General features: G+C 40.7%; 1 protein-coding gene across 1 annotated transcript in view; it reads left to right on the top strand.

The window, feature by feature from the left end:
• LOC114563682 (polycystic kidney disease protein 1-like 2) overlaps positions 1-14,045 on the top strand; it is a 48,185-nt gene extending 34,140 nt beyond the window's left edge. The window contains exons 26-38 of the mRNA XM_028590477.1: positions 837-1,050; positions 2,525-2,765; positions 2,933-3,029; positions 3,135-3,266; positions 4,643-4,828; positions 7,197-7,527; positions 7,776-7,909; positions 8,160-8,287; positions 9,099-9,259; positions 9,759-9,969; positions 10,348-10,449; positions 10,583-10,714; positions 13,340-14,045. Of these exons, the coding sequence (XP_028446278.1) occupies positions 837-1,050; positions 2,525-2,765; positions 2,933-3,029; positions 3,135-3,266; positions 4,643-4,828; positions 7,197-7,527; positions 7,776-7,909; positions 8,160-8,287; positions 9,099-9,259; positions 9,759-9,969; positions 10,348-10,449; positions 10,583-10,714; positions 13,340-13,546 (2,276 nt within the window). The 3' untranslated portion in view covers positions 13,547-14,045. The remainder of the gene's footprint in view (positions 1-836; positions 1,051-2,524; positions 2,766-2,932; positions 3,030-3,134; positions 3,267-4,642; positions 4,829-7,196; positions 7,528-7,775; positions 7,910-8,159; positions 8,288-9,098; positions 9,260-9,758; positions 9,970-10,347; positions 10,450-10,582; positions 10,715-13,339) is intronic.
• The last annotated feature ends 13,124 nt before the right edge of the window (positions 14,046-27,169 follow it).

Here is a 27,169-nt window from a genome sequence, read left to right as displayed (position 1 = left end):
CTGTGATATTTTATTGTATACAATTCTGTCTTTATTGTTCTTATAGTATAGGCTGAGGTGAAGTTAATAGAGAGCTGAAGCTCTGTCCCCTTTCCAAGCAAATGTCTGTTCTACTCAGCTAAGCCTGATAGTTTTCACAGATTTCTTTTAATATTTCTTTTAAGAAGCTTGATATTGAGGGTTTCCACCCATTCTGAGCTATACATGTCAGTAAGTTTAATTCTATCCAGTTCACTTCATCTCATCTTTAGAATGTACTTTCAATTTGAGAACACAGTATATGCAAAGATATGTGCTCGACTCATATCTTCTTTAAAAAGTCAATAGTCATAGTGTGCAAAATGTGCCATTTTCTCATGTAAAATTATGTAAAATTTGAGAACAACTAAGCCAAACATTTATTATATTATCAGAATGAAAATAAGAAACACAAATCTTACTTCCCAGAAGTACATATCTGTTTTATCTTAGCATGTAAACAGAGGCATCACATACTGTTCACTGAGTTCAGAAAGAGAGCAAGGCAATTTTTAGAGGAGTCAAGATTGCATACCAAGTTCATGGAAAAACACAATAGGACGCAGTCTGAGTGAGTTCAAAAAGGCTTCAACTTGTGTGAAATTTTCATGAATCTGCTTCATTAAAGTACTGTGAGCAGAGAATAAGAAAAGAGATTAAAGGGAAAGAACAGAAAAAACAGAGTTTCTGGTGACTTCAGAAACTAAATGCCTAACTTCTTAATAACTGCCACCAGTAACAAGCTAGACACAGTTTACCAAGTCAGAAATGATTTGCATTTTCAGAAGGCAGTGCTAATATGCATCCTGGGTCAACAGCGGAGGAGATTCAAAAGCAAAGCAACAAAGCCAAGTATCTCTACCGGCAGCTGTGCCACATTGACAAAGAGCTGATTCTGCTGGGACCCTCCGGCTTCCCCACCCCACACAGCTACAGCCAGGCTCTGCAGCAGGTCCAGGACATGAAGGGACATCTCCAAGATCAGCTCTTCACATTCAGCTGTGTTAACCCGGATGAACTCACCCAGAAGAAGTACAGAAGTCACTCATTAAAAAGACCACACTGGTGGATTTGCATGTGTTAGCCCCTTATCTACAAACATATGTATATTTATTTCTCCTTTGCAGGATATGTCAGAGCCTGAAAGTCACTTGATAGCCTTTAAAGTGAAGAAGGAATCGCCTTCATGTTCATTTATGTTTATTTGTCTTTCTTATTCTATCATAGTAATTTATCACACAGGATAATGCAGTTGCTTATGGTTACCACTTTGGAAACTGTTTTTATTTGTGCTTTTTAAGAACCCTCTTGACTTCCAAGATAAGAAAGTAGCTGCTGATAAGCATTGTGTTTACAGATTATGGTCCTGGCCCTGTGCCAACCATTTTAATACCATTTGTCATTAAACAGAACATCACTGTCAAATGTCACACATTTTTCAGGTCAGGCAGCAATGATTATTTTTTTCTTTGTGTGTCCAAAACGAATGGAATTCCATTGCAGATTGGACAGCAGGCATTTAAAAAAAAACAGCTTCAAGGTTAGTTTATTGTGATTCTACAACACGTTTACACAACAAAATGCAAGGTGTAGTTCCTTTTATGATACATGAAAAAAAAAAGCCTGGTGGTACAACAGCGCATACTTCTAATTTTGCTTGCCAGACGGCAGCAGGGTGAACAGGCTATTGTTGGGATGGGTGTTGTCGTTTAGTATCCTTTGGGCTCTGTGCAGGCACCTCACCTCACCAGTTTCACTGAGAACTCTGTACATGGATACCAGTGATGTTCTGGGTGGTTTTAATCACCCGGTGCAGAGCCCTCCTGTCCTGGGCCATGCACATCCAATGCCAATTTGTAATATTTCCAGTCCGGATGCTTTCCACTGCCCCTCTGTAAAAGTTGACAAGTTGACTGGAACTTGGCAGGGGAAATTTGCTTTCTTAAATTCCCTTGAGAATGACCGATTATAGAAATTACTAATTGGTTTGTAATACAAATTGTACAAATTCAACATTTTGGGAAATATTCTTATTGACTTTCTTGCCAAGAGTGAGATATGAAGATTAATAGCACTGTGATTGCTTTTAAAGTGAAGCTAGATTTACAGTAGCTTAGCACAAAGCCTGGAAGCAGGGGAACACAACTAGCCTGGCTCTGTCCAAAGTTTAAAAAAACAACAACCTACCAACACCTCCATATCTTGTTTGTTCCATTGGTACACAAACATATGTAACACCGATGAGTTGGGGTTCTATGAGCTTTATGTGCTAGAACTATAACTATTACTATAATAACAAATTGTTACAGAGTGAAACCCTCCGTAAAACCACAACTTGTCCTTTTTACATGAGAGTGGTGTTGATTTTTTCATCTGTTCCAATCTACGTGGATAATGGGCTAAAACTTACAAAACCATAATCTCGTGTGGTATCTTTTTAAGATGTATGTATCAGTTACTCAAGTCAACTGGTAATAAAAAATTGTTTCACTGCTTTCATTTGCAGGTTGAGCCCTGCAGCGAGCACTGAGGGTGGTGGTAGTCTGAAGAAAAGGGGGTGCTGTCATGGAGGGCTACCCTGGTGGTTTGTTTTTGTCGGCTGGCTGCTCGTGATCTCGAGCAGTTTTGTAGCGGGATTTTTCACGATGCTTTATGGGTTGAAATTTGGGAAGGGACGCTCTGTGAGCTGGTTGGTGTCCATGATTGTCTCCTTTTTTCAGAGTATCTTCGTCATTCAGCCATTGAAGGTAATAAGTAACTGCCTTTCCCTCTTCATACCTCACTAGTAGCTCAGTATTTCCAATACAATGAATTCTTTGTTTTAGAAAGCTTAATTTCATAGTTTTCTTATGGACATGCTAAAAATTCAATTTGAAAAACATGTATTTACTTATGGTCATGCCTTTTACCACAGGTGCTATGTCTTGCAGTCTTCTTTGCACTTGTAACAAAGAAAATTGATGAGGAAGATTTTCAAAATGTGGCATTTGAAGGAAATGACAGAAACCTAGGTGAACACCACCGAAATACACTTTACTGATCTCAAATTTTGATTTGTGCATCATTAGGAATATGCAAGTGTTACAGCAAATAGACAATTAACTGCTTGTCCACAGTTTGTAAGGACCAAAAACTAGTCAGACGGGAGAGAAGTCTCTATGAGCCGCCTCCTCCTGCAGACGTTGAGAAGATGAGAAGGAACATGATTATGGAACAGAAAGCCTTTGCCCTCCTCAAGGAGATTTTGAGTAAGTAGAAACACTGTTCTATGGCCATAAGTCAAAGTATATGTATCATTTTTATTAATAAGATACAACTAAAAACATACAACTTTATTGTCAGTTTTGTTGTATGTAGCGGGAGGATGAGGACCCAAATGCAGAGAGAGGCAGGCAGGCAGGCAGGAGATGGTGGAACTCAGGGTTTTAATTTAATTGTAACAAAAAGCGGCAGCACAAAGACTGGAAAACTTACAAACATAAACTGACGGGCAAAACACAGGCAGGAGTAAAGTGACGCAGGAACAGACACAAGGCACAGGACGGAAACACAAGGGCATGGTCACAAACTAAACGGGCAATGACACAAAACGATCTGACACAAGACAAGGGGAACACAGAGGCTAAATACATGAGGAGATGGGTAAATCAGAAACAGGTGAGACAACAGGTGAAGCACATCAGGGCGGGGCAGGACAATCGACAAAGGCGGGAAAACTCAGGAAGTTAATTGGACAAGACAAGACAGAAAACCAGACTATCAAAATAAAACAGGAAACAGGAACACAGACAGAAAATATGACAACAACTAAACACAGACACTTGACAAACCACTAGGCAACACAAATACCAGAGAAGACAGAAATAATCAAAACACAGACCAGAAAACAAACACAACAGGGAACAAACGTAAACCAAATGCAAAGCAAAACACCAAAACCATAACAAGTTTACACTGAAATTCATTTTACATTCATTAATGCAATGCAATTAAAAGGTCTGCCATTTACAGGCTACAGTTTAATGTAATGTAATGTACATGTAAAGCAATTTAAAGCAAACAGATTTCAGACACTTCTTTAACTCTCGCATTATAACTCTAATTATCTATGAGTCTGGGGCCGATCCGTGGCGGAGGTACAGGAAGAGTCAGAAAAATGTTATGAAGAAAACATGACAAAAAATAAAAGCGCATGTGTGAATAATAGCATTAGTGATGGCTGAATACCATTAAGCTGCTTCAGTTTCAGGGTCCTGGTATCGTGCATGCTGGCTCTCTGCCAGACTGTCATGGCTTACTGTGACCATTAAATAGAACTGAGCCATTGTTAATGTTATTAGTAACACCTGTGCTTTTCCTACTATGACAAGTCAAAATGTCTGCTGTGACAAAGGCCTATGTTGCGGTCGTAAATAATGCTAACAAGCTGAAAAATAGCATGAAAAATTATTTTTAATCTTTTAATTATGCGTTGTTCTCTGGCCGTAGACATCAACTTTTCCCCAGCTGCCAGTTTCCTAAAATATTGCAGCATCTGCTTTAAATTAATTTTAACTGACTTAGATCACCAGGTCTGTTATTGCATGGTAAATTTGGAAAACTTTAAACTACCCATTTGTTGCAGCCTATATGGGGTTTATGTGGATGTTGCTGCTGCTGGTGTACGGCCAAAGAGATCCCAATGCCTTTTTCCTGAAGCGGCACATCCAGGATAGCTTCAGTAGAGGCATCTCAGACAGCATGAGTCTTGGGGATGTCTTCACTTGGGCCAACACATCACTACTAAGTAACCTTTTTGGAGTGTATCCAGGTAATAATGCATCCCTCATGCAGAGATAAAAGAAGTGATTGTAGTAATAATTTTGTGTCTGAGCTACAAGAAAGGTTTGTGGTTTCTGCAGTGTTTTTCTGAATTCCTATAATACACAAGCGGTTATTTAACATTTTTTATGCCTAGTGTTTGTTGTTTCTTTTGTAAGACCAAAGTCATGTGCCAAAAGTTTGTTGCTGTGAAAGCTGTTAAAAACCTTGGTTACTTTCCAGAAAAGCAGACTTTTCACTTTCATGCTGTGGAGTAAAACAATCAACTCCACAGCTGGGAAAACTGTATTTCTTTAAAGATACTACAGCATGTATTTGCCCCCACACATAATTAATTAATTAGTGGGTTAACTTTACCCAGTACCAAACGGGTAAAAAAGCACCCAAGATAATGAGTTGTTATGACTCAGTGTCTTTGTATTACTGTTGGGTTATGGTACTGTATGTTTTTTGAACAGTTACAATCTACTCCGGCTCTTTCGAACTTAAATGTCACGATTTGTTACAGATTGTTAACAATATGTTCATCTTTTGCCGTTTTTAAAACTAAAACTGCACAGACAATGTATGGGTTAAGCCTGATTTCAGACCCAAATTGGTGGCTCCCATCTGATTTTAGAAGCGAGCTAAATGTCTGCCAGATCTTTCTATCTTGTCATTTTCTATGCAACTTTTGAGGGATTTGTAAATGTTTAACAGGGGCCCTGACACACCAACCCGATAATCGGCCGTTTGACAGTCTGGCGAGGTAAGTGACTCGAGTCTGTTCGGTGTGTTTCGTGCCGTCGTCAGCCATTGGAGTTGTCGGCCTTCATTTTGTCCGACCTGACTTGCTGGGTCGGAAGGCGGGCAGTCGGACTCAATGACCAATCTGATTGATGGAGTGCTAACCCGGAAATGAGCCTGATGAACACCTCTAAAAATCTGACAAAAATCTTTTAAACTGACATTTGTCGATCTGAAATGAAGACAGATTCAGCAACTGCGTGGCCTATTTCTCGCTTAAAATGTTTTCATTTACACGTTTCGGTGAACTATCTTGCATAAAATATGAGATCGTATTCCGAACGAAGCCGCCATTATGCCCGGTTGTAAAATCCGGGAGCAGCCAGACCCACGTGACGTGTTCGTCCAATCAGCTAGTGTCTGCTGTTATGGAGACGTATTACGTGTCGCGCACGCAAAGAACGTACTCTCAAGTCAGCGTCGCTTCGGTGTGTTCCGAGGCACTTTTTTGACCAACTTGGGGAGGCAGTCAGTCCGACTTCCTTTTCTGCTGAAGGTCAGCCGTCGGTTTGGTGTGTCAGAGCCTTTAGAGGAAAGGTCGCAATTACAAATCAGCCTGCGGCTTCAGCACCACAGACAGCACCACGGATTTATCAATACACAGTAAAGCTACTGTGATATTTCAGAGCCATGGTGGGGGCCATATATTCTACGGATCACTGAGTCAGGCAGACAAAACGTACATATTATGTCTTGCCGTTTGAGCAGTTCCACTGTCCAATTTCCTTCATGGCAAAGGATCTGTTATAAACTGTAGTGAGGTTGTTGTAATATTACTGGAGCAGTCATTTCCATGTTGTGGCCAAAACTGTTCTTGTGAGACTGCTGTGATATAAAAACAAGAACAGACAGACCAAATTGTCTGACTGCATCTTCTAGCAATTTCCATATTTTTCTTTTTTTCATTCCTATGTTTGTTCATTTGCACAAAGTAACACAGCCTTTCCCTTTTTTTGTCAACATTGTATAGGATGCAAAAACAAATTGTCAATGAACAAAATGTACTGGGGTTACATGCTTACGTTCAGTCTGGGCACCCTCATCTTTAGCAGAAAAAAAGGCAATTTAAGGAATTAAAATGCGAAGTATGAGTCTTCCAAGTTAACATACAGGATTAATAAAAATGGCCAGCTTAATATGCACATCAATTTGTACAACTAATACATTTGTGACAGGAAAAACTTGAGCTTCGCTAAATAACCCAACCGTGATATAAAAACAGTAACACCTGCTCAGAACATTGATCAACCCATTGGTACTGGGTAAGGTTAGTCCAGTATTGCACAAGATTTTTATTATGTTCTGAATGGCAATCATTCACAATATTAAAGTACAATCGCAAGTGACAAGTTGGGAGTTATGAAAATGTTATACACAAATGCAAACAGACCCGTAGTTCAAAAGAATTATCTGGATGAAACACCCCTGACATAATCGTGGCCTCAGACCCAGCTAACTGGGCAAAGAGGTTAAATGTGTGACATACAAAGACCCCACACCTAAACCTCTGCTTTCATTCAGCGCTGCCTGAGATATAATGGACAAAGAAACTGTAAAATCCTGTTTTCCAGGATTTATCACAGATGGAAACTCCAAGCTAGTGGGTAATGCCCGTCTTCGTCAAGTCAGAGTGCAGAATAACTCCTGTCAGATTGCAGACCACATGCTCCAGTTTGTACCAGACTGTCAGGCTGCATACTCGTGGGAGGTGGAGGACATGGGTTCCTATGGCCCTGGCTGGAGCCAATCTGCCAAGGATAATATCTCTACAAGCACCAACAGGCCATGGACATACCAGACACAGGCTGAGCTCAGAGCTCATGCTGTCTGGGGCAAACTGGCGCTCTACAGGGGCGGTGGCTTTGTAATGGAGCTCGGCCCAGATTCACAAAATGCCAGCAGGTACCTACATCAGCAAAATGAAATGCTTAAATAGGCAAAGATAATCTTTTCCTTTTTGACTGGGCTGCAAGTTTAAATTATCCTCAGTGGGCTAAATAGATTCAATGACCCTCAGATTTATCAATCAATATATTATCATTGAAAATGTGAGAGATGTTAATATCTTATATAATATTTTTTAACAAAGCTGATGTTAGAAACAAGAGGCCTTCAGTAAAAGAAAATATTCTTGTATATTTCATTTACAGCACTCTTGAGTATCTGTTCAGGAACAAATGGCTGGATATTTACACAAGGGCAATCTTTGTCGAGTTCACCGTTTATAATGCTAATGTGAACCTCTTCTGCATCGTCACACTCTTCCTGGAGACCTCAGCTGTAGGTAAGGTTGAGTTTTTCCTTTGAAAAGCACAAACATGCAATCACAGCTTTGTCTAAGAGGCAGATGTGATGCATGTTTGCTAAAGAGGTTTGTGCATCTTAGACAATACTGTTCGATTGTGTTGCTTCTTACAATCGGACTGCAATTTCAGTTTGGGATTTTATGCACTTTTCCTACCTACACATCAATATACAGGACACTATATGAATGAGATCATGCTAGAACAAAATTGTTCCTGTTGTTTTCATAGGAGCGTTTCAGTTCACCAGTGAGCTGCATAGTGTTCGTCTTTACCAATCGCCGGATGGTCTTTACATCCTTGTTATGGCGGCTGAGATCGTGTACCTGCTTTTCATCATCTACTACATGTTCCTGCAGGTACACACTAACATGACTACCACATATGTTCTCACAGCCCCATTCATTGCTTGGATATTTGTTATCCATGTACCTATTTGATTTCAGATATTTAATAAGAAAGGTAGGGGTTTCTATATTTACTGAGGGCCAGATAAATGAAACAGAACACTAGATTGCCCCCTTTGAGTATTCAATTATTACATAGGTAGAAATATCAGTAGACATTAAAGGTAATGTGTTGATGTTGTTGCTGTTGTTGTGAAGATGTAATAGCACTAATCTCCTCTGTAATTTTCTTCCATATAACAGCTCTTTGGGTCATAACCACTGCTCTATGTTCTTCTACAGTACAGTTTTTAGTACAGCACTGAGTCATATCTCAATTACACTTTTCTACTATCTTCAGGGCCATTTTGGTTACACAATCACAATTTCTGAACACAATGAGGTCACATTGTATGTCCTTCCTGTGCTGTTTGTACAGTAAGCACCCAGCCTTTTAATTATGCTTAAATTCTAACAATTAATATTTTTTTCTGAAAACATATATTTCACAATTATATTATTTAAAGTGCTTGTGACTATAAAGAAAGTGAGTGTTTAGTGGAACCCGTTAAGCCCTCATCATTATATTACACATTGTTGTTTCGGCAACAGACACAAATCATCATTTTTGGTTTATTCATGCACATTTCCAAACATGGTTCCAAACATTTTTCTTACTTATGTAACTGTTTTATCCTATGCAACTAACAGCACAAACCCATGGTCATGCACACAAACTAGCTTCTGTTACATATGACAACCCTCTCTTTTGTTTTACTGGCAGGGCCAATTAATGAAGCAGCAGCGGTGGGCTTACTTCAGGAGCAGATGGAACCTTCTTGAGCTGACTATTATCTTACTGAGCTGGAGCGCCGTGGCTGTCTTCATTATGAGGACCCTGCTTGGGAACCGTGATATGACCTACTACCAAAACCACAAAGACAAGTGAGACTTGCATGCACTGTACCTTAGGTGTGATCCTACTTTGTAGGGCATGAAAAAAACAAGTGTTGTCGATGTGCAATGGGCTTTACATTGTGGTTAGATGTTGGCTTTCTAATGTTTTTTAGCAATGATAGCAGCTTTGGGATGGCAATGTCGGTCGGTCTGTTTGTGATTAACAATTTTTTTATCTTAATAACCCACAAAACACACATCTTGCAACATGAACACATCCCCCATCTAGTGTCATCATTAGGCCAACCTTTAAATTTGTCCAATTGACATTCCCCATCAGCCTCTGCTGTAATTTCTGTTTAGTGCTAATTAGCTAGCATGCCTAGCTAAGCTGGTGAACATGGAAATATGTATAGGCTCCAGAACTTTAGTAATTTATAATGCTAATGTTAGCATTTAGCTCAAAGCAACACTAAGCCTAAGTGCAGTCTAATAGAGCCGCTGTTTCTCCAGTCTGTGATAGCTCACATCTTCACTGTGTATGTAGATCTGCCAGTTTTTACGACACAGGCAAAGCAGACTCAACGCTCCAGTATCTGTTCGCCTTCCTGGTCCTGCTCGCCACCTTCAAACTGTGGCACCTGCTCCGACTGAACCCCAAGATGAACTTGATGACGGTTGCACTGCAGCGGGCCTGGAGTGACATAACCAATTACCTTGTGATCATTGTGATCATGTGCCTGGCATATTCCATTACGGTGAGTATCTTCCCCCTTTAACAAGACTTTCACTTTTACGAAGATCTGAATCTTTCCAGCTTTTATTCAATACATGGGTGAGAATATTATGTCCTGCTATTTTCTGAGTCATTAGATTGTCCCTCAAAATATAACTTTTATTATATTTTATCTTGAAGTTGTCCTGTAAATGCCAGGATAGTAAGTAAGTAAAGTTTAAAATGAAACTTTAAATTCAGTTTAATTTAAAAAGTCTAGCAGGGAGTAAAAAATAGGTTAACCTCCCAATGGCTGAGTGCATTATCTCCAAAGTGGTCTAGTGGTAGAACTGAAACCCCTAGATAGACCTACATGACTTTAGTGTTTCTTCTGTTCATACAATGGCCGATCTCTTTCTAGTGCAACGTGTTGTATGGTTGGCAGCTGTCCTCATACAGAACTTGGTTGGACGCTCTCATTACCATCATCAGTTTGCAGATAGGCATCTTTAACTATGACGAGGTACGTGAGATCCTTACTTATATATGATTGTTTTCTGGAGTAACAAATAAGGGCATACTGCAGATTCTCTAACCAATAAAGGATTTTTCAGCTCAATCTGATATTGATGTCTCACTGATGCACTGTTCTCCAGGTCATTGACTGCAACCCCGTGCTCAGTGGACTAATCATTGGTTCCTGTATTGTGTTCATGACGTTCGTGGTGCTCAATCTCTTCGTTGCAGTGATCATCATAGCATTCAAGCAGGAGCGAATATATCACAAGGTAACATTTATCACAAGTCATTTTTTTAAAGCAACTAATCAAGGTTTAATAAAAATAAGTAAGTCTAATCTTTCCTCTAAATTGTTTTGATACAGATCATACAGCATATTGTTAAAGGGAATACAAACAGAATGTTAATACAGTAATGATATGCCAATATGCCAGTTAGGGGTTTCCCAAGAACCCTGTCTGCAAGATATACTGTATATCAGGGTTGATCAAATCATTTTAGTTGTAGCAACATTTACTAATATTCTACAAAGCTAGAGCTCTTAGTTTCATCATGAAAGCCAGAAAGAAGTCTGGTTTAAAACTATTTCATGCATAAGTTTTTCCGAGCATAGCAAAAAAAAAAAAACTATTTAACAAGCAAGGCTTTCTACAAAGACAACTGCAAATCACACGTATAGGTGCTTGACTATATACAAAATCCATAGGAAAGTATTTAAAATGCCAAGAAATGAACAGCCAGCTGCCTCATTTATGCCCTCTACATGCTGCTGCTGTCAAAGCTACAAGGCTGAAATTCAAAATGTCATCAGAGACTCCAAGGAAACTCAGATTTTACCTGCTCATTTTGCTTATTCACGCTACAGCTGCTGTTTTCTTTGGAGTGTGTGCCAACCACCACGTCATATTGTCACTTAACTGCTGAAATTGTACATATATCAGTATGTGTGCGATGTTTTTGTAATTAATTAAAAACCATAGAAGAGCAATAATTACTTTAATAATCCCTGGGGGTAAATTAATTTATTTCACTCAATGTTATTTCTTTTTGGTAATTTTTCTTTTTCTTAATTCACAATCAAAAAGGCACATGATATTCAAGAGAATTACTGAGATTAAACTACATTCTCGGTTATGTTTGCACTGAATATCTCATTCAATAAACAGAAACCTTACTCTTACAGATGCGCAATATAAGCTCACACAAATAGCACCCTCGTTAATTAGCCTACTGTTGCTAATGTACATTCATAAATCCTGCATAACATTGTCCCATACCTACTGGACATCAGACTTACTTATTGATGCACAGCAGTGTCCGTAAACTTAGTCCAATGAGAGGAGAAAGGAAAGTGTGATAGTGTTCTATGTTAACGACTTTTCTCTCTCAACTACCGCCGCATGCTTAATTGCGTTAATAGTCCAGGACTACTACTGACAGGGAGAGAGAGAGAGACTGTATTACTAACAGCCAATCCAGTCTGCTCAAAGCCATGGTCTTTTTCACAAATTGCACGTAAGGGGAAAAAAAAGTATCTTCCACTCAAGGGGCCCTATCTTGATTTGCACCCTGTGCAGCACAGTGCAATGCCCGACGCAAGTGTCAATTTCCCGCCCAGCACCCGTGACTAGGATAAGCGCGTGTTTGACAGGGTGGGGGGCGTGGCATCACGATGGTGGCTCTCCATCGTGATGTTGTCCAGCCATCACGATGGACGATGATATCGTACATCGGCACAACCCTAATAAAGAATAAAGGAAATTACAAAAACTGAAATAAATAATAGTGAAATAAAAAAGAAGAAAACACAATTGGTCAGTCAGGAATTAGGGTACATAGATAACTCCCTGTGTATTTACACATACGCAGTTAGGGGTTGGTTAATTATTTAAACTCACAAAAACCTTAAAAGATAAGGATGGTGCATGGTGAAGACCTGAACACAAGCTATATCTACAGATCCTTCCCTCTATGCTAAACAGCCTCATCCTGCATTAGAAAAGGACGCCATTAAAACAACCAAAGTGCTAATAGAACCGTGGCCAAGTGTCAGGGAGTAGAAATCACTAAATTTGGCATAAAAGAAGCCGAAAGTATGATTGTTTAAAAAATAAAATGCATAATACAGAGTATTGTATTTAAAGTTCCTAAAAAATTACTGGAAAACTGATCTGTGATTCAATATTGCCAGGAAATAATCTGCTAAAAATCCATCCAAATTGCTTATTTCTTGCAGTTATTGTCACTATTTGGGTTTAATTGTACAGTAAGTAAAGTCAGGAGTTGTCATTTTACTCAATGATAGAAAAGGGGTCCCTCAAGGAAAAAGGTTGGGAACCACTCAACTAGAGCACAAGGACAACATAGTTCCAAATCAACCAACACGGTGCAAAGTCACAACAAGCTTCCCTTATATTTAGCTTAACACCGACAGAGGCTGGTGGCCTGTTATTGGCTGAGGAGCGAGAGGACCTTTGTTATGCGTGCAGTGAGTCTGCTGATGTCATGTGTTCTGTAATTAGCCAGATCAACTCAAAAGACTTTGAGGGCTTTCAGGGATTTCTAATAACATTCACAGGTGGCAATAAGGAGAGATAACACAACAATAACACTTCCCGGTGCAGTTGCATAGTAACTGCAACTGGAACTGGATTTTGAAAGCCTCTCTTCATTCTCAGCATAAAAAAAAAAGCAAGCAACGGTACATCTGCAAGATGCTACTGGAATAAAGGAAACTGTCGATTCATTGTTATTCTCTGGGGGGGGGGCCTCAAAAGAAAAAGTTCCAAAATCAAAGGCCATGATATGCCGTTAGCAGTGAGTAGGAGATTTTAGTCCAACATTTCTTATCACTCTAAAAATACATTTTTTTTCATCTCTCCTCTCTTATCCAGCCCTCTGACGAGGAGGAGATTGTCGACCTGATGCTGGAGAAAATCTGCGGTCTTTTTGGGATCAGATATAACGGTCCAAAAGACACCCTGGGGCCTGATGTGAAAAGGGGCAGAGACGTGGGCCTTAATAACAGCAGAAATATCCTTAACAGTTCCACAATTGATGCAAACGTGTTTCAGAAATCTGGAAACTTAGTAAACACCTAGCAACATTTTGTTGTATTTCATATGTGAGTGTTTTAAATACCTTGTATGCCGTAAGAGCCACATGCTCATTTCATCATTTGTTGTTTGCCTGTTCTGCTCTGTGATTAGGGTGTGATAGATTATTACCACATACAGATCATAATGAACATTGTTTGTGTATATTCAGACAAAGTTTACTTTATTCACAGCAATGATTTGCTCCCATTGACCTAATTACGGATGAATTAAAAGAGAATGTTCAATATATATTCATCAAATCACTTAAATAATAATGAGTCATCAAGAGGTGAGACAACTGGTGTGACACAGTGAAATGGGATAGGGATTACATTCCCTCAATATTAGATAACAACAGAGATAATCTTACATACACAAAAGGCATATACATCTAATAAAGCTACAAGAGAAGAAAAACAAAGCTCTAAAAGATACTGTCGACACACAGTGTTTAATTTCTTATAAGTCATATGAGTCAGTGTTTAGAACTTTTCAGTACACAATAATCGGTAACACTTTACTTGAAGTTTTCTACATTAGAGTGACATGACACTGTCGAGTGACATGACACTGTCATGAACACATGACACTGTCATGACACAGTCATGACACATGAACCCTAACTCTAACCCTAACCATAACTTGTCATGACAAAACCAAATGACACTAAAAGAAGCGTTATGTCATAAACGTTTATGACTTGTTTATAATGTTTTATGGCACGTTCATGACAGTGTCATGTCACTCTTATGTAGAAAACTGTAAAGTGTAAAGTGTAACCCAATAATCACTATATCTACAAGTAGACATGACAATTTGATCGGTGTTACACATTTCATAAACTCAAAAATAAAATTACAAATCAATATGAATTTAAAGCAGCCTTCACTTTGTAAAATAAAAGCATATTGTATCACATCATCCTGAATTAAACTAGAGATGGTCTGATACAATTTGTTGCTTCCCAATACCGATTCCGATAGCTGAACTTGCGTATCGGCCGATACCGAGTACTGATCCGATACCAGTGTGTCATATATTTTATTATGTTTTAACAACTGTATACTACTATCCCTGTATGGATGTGATATCATTTCTATCTTTGTTGTCTGTCTGGCTCAGGGTAAACTCCATACAACCATACAAATATTTAATAGAATACAAGGGAATTAAAGGAAATACTTACCAATAGGTTTGTTTAAAAACATTATAGAATGTATAAGTAATATTAGTTGTGTTACATGTATGTATTTATTAAATACATGTTTGCGACCATTGTATAATTTAATGGATTTGGTCAATTAAAGAACCCCAATGGCAATATGGCTTATGGCTATTTATCTTAATTAATTGTACATTGTTTGGTTGTACAGTTCTGACTGCTTTGGAGTCACCCTTGGTTACTGTGGTAACAGCAAGTGCGGTTTAATACTAGAGAAGACACTCTTTAAGCAGGTACTTTGTCAGAAAAACAGTGCAGTGCAGTCAAACAGTATTTTAATTTTAAAAAAAGTCAGTGACTTGAAGAAAGAGAAAATCCTGCACACTGCTCTTGCTGCAGCATCAACATTTATTCAAGAAAACTTTAGAGAAAAGTAATATGTTTGGTCCTTCTGGTCCTTAGTCAAGACTATTTCAATCAAGAACACAACGATGCTCTTAAACACATTCTGCTTCTCCCATTCTGTGTCCCCAGGTGTGGGATAATTGACAATCACTTGTCAATGGGAGTGTCTCTCAGTGAACTCACATGTCATTTTTGCGAACATTTCAATAGAAGAGTCAGTAAAAAATAACGCAATATGATATCACGCTGCGCACAGCATGGTTAGTAACAGTAGGGGACAGTAAAGTTGGTCAGCTGGTTCAGAAGTTGGAGGTGTTTGCATGCAGCTCTTCATCTTCATTAAGCTCTCCTGTGGAACCAGCTCCCAGTTTTGGCTCAGGAGGCAGACGGCGTCTCCACATTTAAGAGTAAGCTTATAGCACCTTCAATTCATTAGTAAATTATTCTGATTGAACGTTTTATACATTGTTTGAGTTATTCTGCAGCGGGGCACCGCCCTAAGTCCGTTGTCAGTGGTTAGTTCACATGTAATAACAGCAGGGCTGTCAAGTGTCTGTTACCTGACTTACTCTGGATTTCCACTGAATGCAGAACGACTGCGGACCGGCTCCGCTGCGTGTCGGCTGCATGCTCCGCCGTCCGTCCAATAGGTCCGGATTTTTTGCAGCACGGCTGTGGCCATGACTGACAGCTGAAGTCACGAGGACTCACAATATCTCGCAAATTCAGGTAGAATAGAACCACAAAACCAACAACAGTTTATTTCCATCCTGAGGAGTAGAGGGGAAACAACTCTGTGCTGTGTTTTCAAGGTGTAGTGCAGGAAAATGTGATCCGCCGTTTTTTTTAGACTTGCTGCGGAGTTCTCCGGCGTCCGGCAAAAATAGAAGCTCTGCGTATCTGCTCCGGAGGGCTGCAGATCGGCGGAGCTGGGACGCAGTGGAAACGCAGCCGTTCTGCAGTCAGTGGAAATACACACATAGGGCCCTATGTTGCACCCAGCGCAATTGCCTTTGTACACTGACGCATGTATCATTCCTATTTTGCACCCAACGCACAGAGGACTTTTCCCTCCACAGACGCACGTCGGTACATTAGGGAATGTATTTGCGCTCCCGGGGGCAATTCAGCGAAAAGAGGAGGCGTGTTCCGGCGCAAACGTTCCCTGTTGCTATTTTGCATTTTCAGAAAACAATTCCGCCACTTACCAGGAAAAACCTGGTCTAAAGTCAGTGGCGCTAGTCTAACGTAAGTAGTGCGTTATTCAGATGCTATTTTAGGGGCACTTCCTCGGCCATAATGTAGCGTGTGCACAACGCACACTTTGCTTCTCTCATCTACACGGACACAGCAGTTCCCATTTTTGCAAACCATACATAATTACAACAAAGAATATTACTGAAAATGCGCGTCAGGTGTTTGGATAGGTCAGGAGGCACTCCCGCTGGCGTGCGCCAGGCAAATCCGCCGCCATAATAGCAATCCGCCATGGAACAAGCGCACCTGATCTTAAAGGGAATGTGAGATGACACTCTGATTGGTTATTTTCACGTTACGCCCAAACCACACCTAGTTACTTCAGACCAACCCATTTTAGATTTGCGTCGGGCGCAAGAGTAATTTATTCCGCCGGTATAATAGCAACAACACCCGAGATCCGCCCACAAAGCTACTTGCGTTTCACGTTTGATACTTGCGTTTCAGATCGTTTCAGGCCCATTGACTTTAATGGCAACCTAATGACTCCGCCGCCGCTCCACAGCCATTACGCAGCCGTTAACGCAGCCGTTACTCAGCCTGTGAAAATTGGGGGTTAGACTGCCGGGCACTTCTCAATCCAGACTGTCCTCACCCAGAAAACAACCATATAGGTCCATTGTGATGCCAGCTTGTGACGACCCATATTTAGATGCACACCATACAATATGTTTAATGTATGAGGTTACTGTTCAGGCTGCCACCTAATTAATGGTTCACAAACATTGGGATGCTGTCAGCATCCGACTCACCACAGGAACCGGAAGTCGTTCTGGTCCTCCTTCTTGAAGGCCGTCGGAAAGCTTATTCCTGCACCGGGGAGCGAGGATCAGGAGGGATCTGTGAGGCGCTGTCAAATATACAGATGGCATGACCCTTGTTGCCTGCCTACAGGATGCCAACAGCCCTTCCTACTTTGATCACATCAACCATCTTGTCACCTGGTTTGACAGCAGTTACCTTGACCTGAATGTCAGCAAGACCAAGGAAATGTGCTTTGAAGGAAAGAGGGGAGCAGGCAACAGATAACCTAACTTCATGCCCATAAACATGAAGGGGAAGGATGTGGAACAGGTCAGCAGTGTTGGGAGTAACGGCGTTTAAGTATAACGGTGTTACTAACGGTGTTATTTTTTCAGTAACGGAGTAATCTAATTAATTACTTTTGCCATCGTTGCAACGGCGTTATCGTTACTGAGAATGTAAAGTGGCGCGTTACTACAATTTGGTTGAATGAAGCGCGAGGTGGCTTTCACTACACATCAGCCTTTTTTTCCAGATGCCTGGAGAGAGCAGGGGTGGGGATGATGACACCGTTGCAAATGTGATGATGATTGGCTGGGTGGGCGGATGCCCTGCTCACGCTGTCTCACTGCACGCTCTGACTACCACTAAACTCAAGACAGCGACAATGGAGACGGGCCAGGGAAATTCAAAGGTAGCGTTCTCGAACAATGCCGGCACATTGAAATTAAAAGCAAGAATGTTTATGTAACATGCACGCTATGCCCAGGAAAAAAAGACTTTATCCACGTCTGCCTCAAGCAACTTGAATCTTATGAAGCTTTGACATTAATGATGTTATAGAACGTAATAGCGTTACAGAACATAAAAAAATAACGTCACAGTTACTTTGCTGTGTAACTAATTACTTTTACAATGTGGTAACTGAGTTACTAACTAAATTACTTTTTGGGAGAAGTAAGTACTTTTTTAAAGTAAGATGACCAACACTGCAGGTCAGTAACTTTAAATATCTTAGGACAATTATAGATCAAGATCTCACATTCCAACTTAATGCAGATTACATCTATAACTTTAACACCAACACGAACACCCTGACCATGGTGTACAGGTCACTCACTGAGAGTGTTCTCACGTTTCAACATCAGTGAAACATAGGAACAAGCTGGGTCAGGCGGTAAACCAAGCCAGAAAAATCACAGGAGAAAAGCAGTTACAACTCCACACCTTATACAGCCATTGCATAACACAAAAGGCTATCCAGGTCTTCAATGACCCCACCCACCCCCTCCATCCATCTTTTTTTGAAGCTATTGCCATCTGACAGAAGATTGATGGATCCAATGGCCAGGAAAAACGTGTATAAGAAGTAATTTGTTCCGTCTGCTGTGTCCATCCTGAACCAAGGCAAACTAAAATAACTCCCCTCCCCACTCACTCATGCACGCAGCAAGGGTGATGATGATGAGAAGGATCAGTACTGAGAATTGTACTAGTATTTATTCATTTATGTTTCTCATTTAACCACTTAGTTTATAAGAAAGCGACGGTTGGATTTAGGTCTCCTGGGTGAAAGTCCTGTGTTTGACCCATCCACCATCCTAACCAACCTCCCTACACAGATTTTTGGGCTTTCATACTACTCGCTATGGCGTAAATTGACACGCAATCACAAGGTAATGTAAGTCAATGGAGGCCAAACGGCGTTGATAAACATGCTAAAAAGCAATTATGCGTCTTGATAACACGCCAAAATGGCATACGAATTGGCTTATCTTACATACGCCACTTATTGAGGTCAATCTGCCCTCCAGACAAAATGTCTCCACTCCAAGAAAAGTTCAAGGCTTTTTGGAATGTTGAAACCAGGCACAAAACTATTGTCATTAATTTTGTCCATCAGCATTGCGCAACCCTTTTCTGTGTCTTGCACGGTGGAAATTTGAAAATTAATTAGAAAGATCCAATGCCTATGTCACGCTGGAAGTCACTGAGATCTCATTTTAATCGAAATGTCTGTCTAAAGGAGTCTTTTTTTTTTAAGCCTTCTCCAATGTTTCTTTCCTAAACCCAACTGTTTATTGTTTTCCTAAGCGTGTGATGTTGGTCACCATCGTGGTTTTGTCATTTTTTCTTTTTTTTTTCTTTTCCTAAACCCAACCTTGTTCTCGCGATAGTACGGCACGTTCTCGCGATAGTACGGCACATTCTCACGACAGTACGGCACGTTCTCGCGATAACATGCAACGTGGCGACGCCACGTGGTGTGTATGTTTACATCCGCTGTATACAGCTTAGACCTACACGTGGATAGCTCAAAATGCGTACAGATAACACACCATTTAGCTTTAGGAAAGTGGCGTGTATGTTTACGCAAAGTCATGATGCCATGTTGAGAAAGGCAGGCACTGTCTATTTCCAGTTCACCTGGTGAAAATGTGGCCCCCTCCCTCGTCCAACAGCTCATCTCCCCTCCTCTTCCTACAAGCTACGTCGATGAACAAGTCCCTCCGATGATGGCATCAACCCTCTTGTTCTAAGGAAACCCCCCATGTGTAGTGAAATTGCCAGACTAGTGTACCAGTGGACTATTTTAGATGTTCTCTGTGAGGCTGTATATAGTATTGTAATTTACCACATGCACAATCTCACATTTATATGCAATTCATTTGCTATAATGCTGCCTGGATTATAATAATTGAAATATTTCATTTTGTGTATGGGCGCCTTTCATTTCACTCAAGGCCAATGTACAGCAGTAAAACAGTAATTAAAAACAAAAACACAGACAGCTACATAAAAACAAAGAACAAAAACAGCTATAGTGAGAATGGCATAGTCAGACGGAATTAGCTAATCTATAAAAATGTGTTTTGAGGTTGGATTTGAAGGTGGGAGGGGAGAGTAAATTTCATGGGAGAGAGTTCCAGAGACAGCGGGGCTGTACGGCTGAAGGCTCTACCCGTACCCATGGTTGCTAAGCAGGTAGGAGGTGTGGTGAGGAGCACACAGGAGGAAGATGGCAGGGCCCGGGAAGGGGTGTACAGTAGGTGTGACGTATAGGGTCAGAAAGGTACAGAGGTGCGAGGTTGTGGAGGGCCTTGAAAGTGAGAAGGAGAATCTTATGGACGATTATGTTCACTCTCAACATTGTTTTTCTAATCCAAGAGTATGTGACATTCTTAGACTGCCCAGAAGCCACCGGGAGGAGGATGCAGATGGTTGAGTGAAAAAACACAGGACTTGTGTCCTGTGGATGATATTCGCATATTTGAAGAAGTTGGTATAATGATAGTCTTACATTGCCAGACCTTCCTCCACAGCGCTGCAGAGGAGTGTCTGGCTAGTCCACACAGCATTCTGGCATAGGAGAAAAACGTGCTCTGGTTTATTGGCATTTATTTAAAGGTCCCATGACATGGTGCTCTTTGGATGCTTTTATATAGACCTTAGTCGTACCCTAATACTGTATCTGAAGTCTCTTTCCAGAAATTCAGCTTTGGTGCAGAACTACAGCCAAGCCAGTCCCACAATGAGCTTTCCTTAGGATGTGCCATTTCTGTGTCTGAAGCTATTGAGGAGGAGAGAGGGAGGGGCAAGGTGGAGGGTGGGGGTGTGGCCTTGACCAACTGCCACTTTCTCGTTTGAAAGCCATGATGTCTCTCTCTCATGGGTTGGCCAAATTCTCTGGGTGGGCATGACCTCATAACAAGCAGATTCCAAAACGGCTCATCTGAGCTTTCCTTTTCTCAAAGGCAGAGCAGGATACCCAGGGCTCGGTTTACACCTATCACCTTTTCTAGCCACTGGGGGACCATAGACAGGCTGGGGGAACTCATATTAATGTTAAAAAACCTCATAAAGTGAAATTTTCATGCCATGGGACCTTTAAACCAATGACAATCGTCATGGGCAGTGCTAAGCTCTGGACGGAGCCACAGTGCCTCTGCAAGATAGCCTCGGGAAGGAACTTGTTTTGGTGGAACATTTGTAAGTTCAAAAGTTGTTTTAGTCGTGCAACAGAAAACTCAGATTGGACAGATAGTCTAGCTAGCTGTCTGGATTTACCCTGCAGAGATCTGAGGAGCAGTTAACCATAGTCCTCAGAAATCCACCGGAGTTTAAAATGCCAACACAAAGAAAGAGGAAGGTGACAGACATCCGGCCGAAAAGAGGGACATCCAGCGGCAATCGGAGCAATCGTGGATATAGACTAGTATAATGATAATGTGTTTCATGTTTATGTTTGCCTTTGAGCGGTATAATTATTGACATGTATTTAAGGATGTATTGTGGTCCTAGTTTATTTCTTAGATGGTTAAGACAAATGTCTAAACATTTTTAAAATGTTATATTTATTATTTGTCCTTTGCTTTTTAAATATCAGTGGTAGTCAATAACCTATTGCACTATTATGTTTGAGTAGCCCAATAATGGCATTATTATGTGATATTTTACAAGATTCGATTACAAACCTTTATGGCTTATTCAATAATCAAAATGTAAAATTGTATTGACACAGTAGGCTACTAAAGATTAAAAAATAAAGACCTTCAAACAAGATATTACGTAAATGAGTGAGAGTCCTTGGCGACATAAACAAGTCCAATAAAGACAATAGTTTCAGGATGTTTCTTTCCTTCGTGCATTGAAGAGATAAATTGCAAACAACTTAAGTTCATTCTTCAAATTGTTGATAGGGCTTGACCTTTAAATTTTATAATTAATAAAGCGCCTACCCAACACAATCAAGAAATTCCAGGCTTTTCATCCTTCATACTCCAGCTTTAATCAAGATCACATTCAGAGGGTGTAGCAATACTGAGGCTATATTGTTAGGTTGAAGCCACGACACGACAGGTTCACAATGGAATACATAATGTTCTACAGTCTCAACATCCCTATCATCACATAATCCACAATGAGTTGGTATTCCAATGACATATTTCATGTATGTAAGTGATTGGAAGGATACATGTCATTTAACATTTCAAATGTAATGTATTTGGCATTAGGATAAATAATGGTTCCTTATTTTCCTTGCCTCTTTGTCACTGTATTCTTTCAGAAAATGTTTTCTTTCAGCTGATTAGGGTGGTATTGTCTTGATGAAATATTTCTACAATAATAGTGTGAATTTGGCACAATTATGAAACGTCACACAAGAGGGCAGCGCTGACCAGAAGAGTTCACGTGAGGCGAGGGTTCAAGTGAAAGCATTGACTCACGCTTCCGGGTCATTCAGGTGTGTGTGTGTGTGTGTGTGTGTGTGTGTGTGTGTGTGTGTGTGTGTGTGTGTGTGTGTGTGTGTGTGTGTGTGTGTGTGTGTGTGTGTGTGTGTGTGTGTGTGTGTGTGTGTGTGTGTGTGTGTGTGTGTGTGTGTGTGTGTGTGTGTGTGTGTGTGTGTGTGTGTGGGGAGGATGCCGACTTTGGTTGAATTATATCCAAGCCCGTGTTTCTTTGTGAGACAAAGTAGATATCCCCGCAGGAAAACGAAAACCTGAAACTGCATAACACAGAGACGCCTTGGGTATGTACATGAGCTACCTTGTTTGAGTGCCTTTGTTTTCCTCTGATGATTTGGAAACTACCATAAAAACGCTAATTATTGAAAGTTTAAGAATGATATAAGTGCGCAGTTTACGATCATATTGTGTGCCCTTTGACGTTTGATGGTGCTGTGCGCTTGCTTTGTTGTATATAGCCTAAAAACGAGGTGATTAGTTTGCCTATCAAGGCCGTTCATCATGTTTGTTACTATTTGTAAGTATTATTATGGTGTTGAATGGATGATATTCTCATGGGCTATTTGACGGAGTTGGTATAATGTTAGGTTTTATGATGTATATGTAGGGCTTTGATCACTATATAATTTACATTTATGCATTTGACTGTTTATTATGGTCAAGGTTTATTATGTCTTCATTGTACGTGAGTCATGACTATTGGTGAATCAAAACGGTTTGTGCATCTAATATAGTTATGGGTTAAAGGTTGTAGTATTGTACCCTGGACGCCTATATGTAATATTAAATAAAAATTGCATCTATCTTAATGAATCACTGGTTTAATGCACCACCCTACTTCTGCATTCACTGAGGAACTTTTACCTTCAGTGAGGTGTGTGTGTGAGGCCATTTTGCTGTTTTTGACAATAATCCCTGATGTGTTCAAAATATCTTGATATGACAGCAGAGCCTTTTTTCAGCTCAAAATGTTTGAAAACTTAGAGGCGTGCTGTGGGACAGAGAGACTGAGTGGTTACGTCATCCACTGATATTAAACGAGCTGAGAAGTTGAACCTGGGGTAGATGGAGGAGTACTTTCGGTGCATCTCATGTCGCTTAATTTGCATCCCCGACTCCTCCACTTGCCTTCCTTCCTCACGGGAGGTACGGGAGAGACGCGAGGAAATCGCAGGAGGAGAGAGGCATTGAGCAAATGTGTTTTAGAGGGGTGAGACGTCCTTTCCTCTGAAGAGTCACATGAATATGTCCGCTGTATGGGCGAAGTTAGCAGCTCCTTCAGCCGCATGGCTTCCTGGGAAGGCTGCTCTCGTGTATCCTCACCTATAGCTCCTCGGTGATCCCTCCTTGATCTTCGCTCCTCGGAGCAGAAATAAGAGCTTTAAGATGGCCTTCAGCGAGGAGGGGCAGAACAACTTCCGGTTCAGCTGAGCTTGTGAGCATTAGCCTATATGTGCAAAAACTACAGCTCTCTTTTGCTGTAATATGCATGTTTGCGGCTGCAGCTTCAGTGGAGTTATTGTTTGTAGTGCTGTGTGCTTTGGTGATGTTTCATGTTGATTAAAAGCACTGGGTTATTTTATTTGTGTTGCTTAAAAATGCCTGTTGCACCCGCCGTGGTGTGTCACTTTTTTATAAAGTGTTGCAGTTGGCATGGGAACAGTGCAGAAGTAATGAGTGTTTCTTTTGGCTTTGATAAGCTAACAAGAAAAGCCTGCTTTGAGTCACACTGTAAGAAATGCTGAATATTAAAGCAACAGGATGAGTACCAACCTTCTAGATTAGAAAATGATGAAGCTGGTCGCAGCGAGGACTTTATTAACCTGCTTAATGATTTTGAGCTCCACTAAGGAAATTCCATTCACCTTCATTGGGAGAAGGGGGGTGCAGAATTCTTAGCAGCTTTTATCTCAAAATGAAATGCAAGACAAAGCTTTTCAACAGCCACACATTTTTCCAAAAGCCAAGTACTACATTAACACTAATGTCAGAGTTGCTGTGCTGCTCACGTCACAAGACATTTTATTTTTTTTTATCACAGACTTTTGTCATGCTGAGGGTACACAAACTGAGTTGTACTGATTGCAAGACTATTCTACTTGTAGAAGTCTTGGAATGCTAGATCCATTGATAAACACTCAAGAAGACGTGTGTGTGTGTGTGTGTGTGTGCGTGTGAGTGTCCCCATGCCCCAAATACTAGTAGGTACACATCAGTTAATAACCCCTAGGTTCGTTTTGCGCCGGAATTGTCCTTTAAGGCTCAGAAATTGCCATAGAACCAGAGAGTTTACATGTTCAGGATGTAAAACAGGTTGTTGTAAAATAAATGATTATATAAAATGATTTGCTGAACTCTATGTTGGCTAAGGAACTTTTGTGCTGACTTTTTAGGGCTTTATGTCTACCAAACTGTTACTGAGAAAGCTATATGAGGTATTATTCCACTTTTCGGTTGAAAATCATGTCAAACATGTCTGGCCCTTAATGTGATTCTCATTTTCCATTGTGGCCCTTAGTGAAGTTGGGTTTGACACCCCTGCTCTATAGTGCTATAGTGTCAACCTACACAGCAGCAACTGCAAACCACATACTAACTTTGGGAGGCTGGTTTACTATCCTGCTTAAGATCTTCCAATCTCCCCGGCTGCTCATCCCTCCTCATACAATCTCTTAAAATAGACGCATGTATTTAAAGGTCCCATGACATGGTGCTCTTTGGATGCTTTTATATATACCTTAGTTGTCCCTTAATACTGTATCTGAAGTCTCTTTCCAGAAATTCAGCCTTGGTGCAGAATTACAGCCACTAGAGCCAGTCCCACAATGAGCTTTCCTTAGGATGTGCCATTTCTGTGTCTGTAACTATTAAGGAGGAGAGAGGGGGGCAAGGTGGAGGGTGGGGGTGTGGCCTGGACCAACTGCCATTTTGCTCGTTTGAAAGCCATGATGTCTCTCTCTCATGAGTGGGCTAAATTCTCTGCGTGGGCAAAGCAGAGAAAGGGGAGGTAACCTTGCTCCTTATGACCTCATAAGGAGCAAGATTCCAGATGCTCAAAGTGGGGAATAATAATTTTAATTTCTGTCAAATTGTTCATTGTATTGTCACTTGAAAGTAGTGTGAACATGTAGCCCTTTTATTTGGCGCTACATCTCTCTCATTATTCCCATTCTTGGCAGTAGCAGTTAAAACACGTGCCAGTCCAACATTGAAACTGGGGCTTAGCCAGAGAGGCTTTGTGTCCTCACTCGGCCAACCTTTTATAGAACAAAATAGTCTGTATGGCAGATGTGTTTTGATGAGATCCTCAGTGTACTGCAGGAGACCGTGAAGGTGTTTAACATTATAATCGGGTAGCGTCCAGCAATACCAGCAGTCCATGGTGGTTTGCAAATAATGCACTGCTTGTAAAGCCCTGTGTTCAAGAAGCGTTCAAGAAATGGTTATCAACAAATCGTCTGGAGTACAATAAATAGAAGCATGTCATTTCCAAGTAAATTTTGTCCCATTAAAGAAATAGGAGTTTGATCAGAGATTAAGAAAGAATGTTGCTGAGCTTTCAACTGTGACTTGAGATTTTTCAGACACTGCCACTCCTACCGTTGTTACAAAATTAGATGTTGGGTTACACAACTGCTCATTAGCATTCACATCTTAAAGCATAACTTCACCATCTACCAGAAGATCAACAATACCATTAACTTCTACTGGCATAGTATGGTCATCAGGGGGGTTAGAAGTGGAATAGCAGCCTGTATCAAATGTTTTATTGCTTTGATCTTATTCCTCAATGGCCTCCATATGATTGTTGAAGTGTTTGATTTGTAGCTAAGATTTATCTGTGAGTTGCCGATGGGGCGGGCTGGCTACTGCTCTTGTCTCAACGATTTGCCCAGTGACTGTGTTTTCCAACGTTATGACAGCCGGACCTGTCCCTATTTCTGTTGTTCACCCTCCTTTTGGGGCAGGTTGCCATTGCATCATTTGTTCAGGGTTTGTAAAAACAGCACATGTATTTCAAATCAGATTTCTGTCCATTCCCATTAATTTATCAATGGTTGTGGCCCATGATTTTGTGGCCCAGTCAGAGACTGACAGTTTTTGTACGCTGTTGCGACGTGTGGCCTGACACAGTTTGAAAAGCAAACATGGCATTATCATCTTTTTTTCATCGCTGCATAGCATCCCACACCATAAGGAAATGCTAATGAAATCAGATAAGGTCTCTCTGCTTCCCTGTATGCAGCTGGTGATTTTAGAAAAAATATTTTGTGCACAATTAGTAACGGCGGTTTTAGTGTCATTTTGCAGACAATTCACAAATGTTTTAGTGACAGGACAATCGCCAGCATCCAGGGTACAGGGAAATCAAAACTGGCTTTGCAGAGAAGCCACTCAGTATGGTACATATGTAAACTGTATTGGTTGTCTTTGTAAACAGTACCCACTTCAGCCATCCCAGATTATCATCATCTGATGGGATTGACAGCGCGTGAGTCAAATCTTATTTTGTGTGGTTGCCAGGGTTTGCACACTGGCGTTTGGCCAACCATGGAAGGTTTCTATGATTTTTGGTATGCTCTCATTTTCCTAGTTACCCAACACAGTCTCACTCCCTACTCGTCAAATGTATGACGCATGGTCAAGGACCCTGGCGTCAAGTTTCAACGAAATAGGGGTACCCTTGACGTTATTTTTCAACGAGGGGGGTCCGTCAGATAGACATTCATGTTATTCCCTCACCGTCGGATATCGACGAAAGAAAAAAACACGCCCCCGGCCCCTTAACTCGAAATCTGTGACAGTTATTGG

Source organism: Perca flavescens, chromosome 11 (assembly GCF_004354835.1).
Source record: "Perca flavescens isolate YP-PL-M2 chromosome 11, PFLA_1.0, whole genome shotgun sequence".
Taxonomy (NCBI): Eukaryota; Metazoa; Chordata; class Actinopteri; order Perciformes; family Percidae; genus Perca; species Perca flavescens.
Note: the sequence above shows the minus strand (reverse complement) of the source record. Positions and strands in the feature narration are given on the sequence as shown.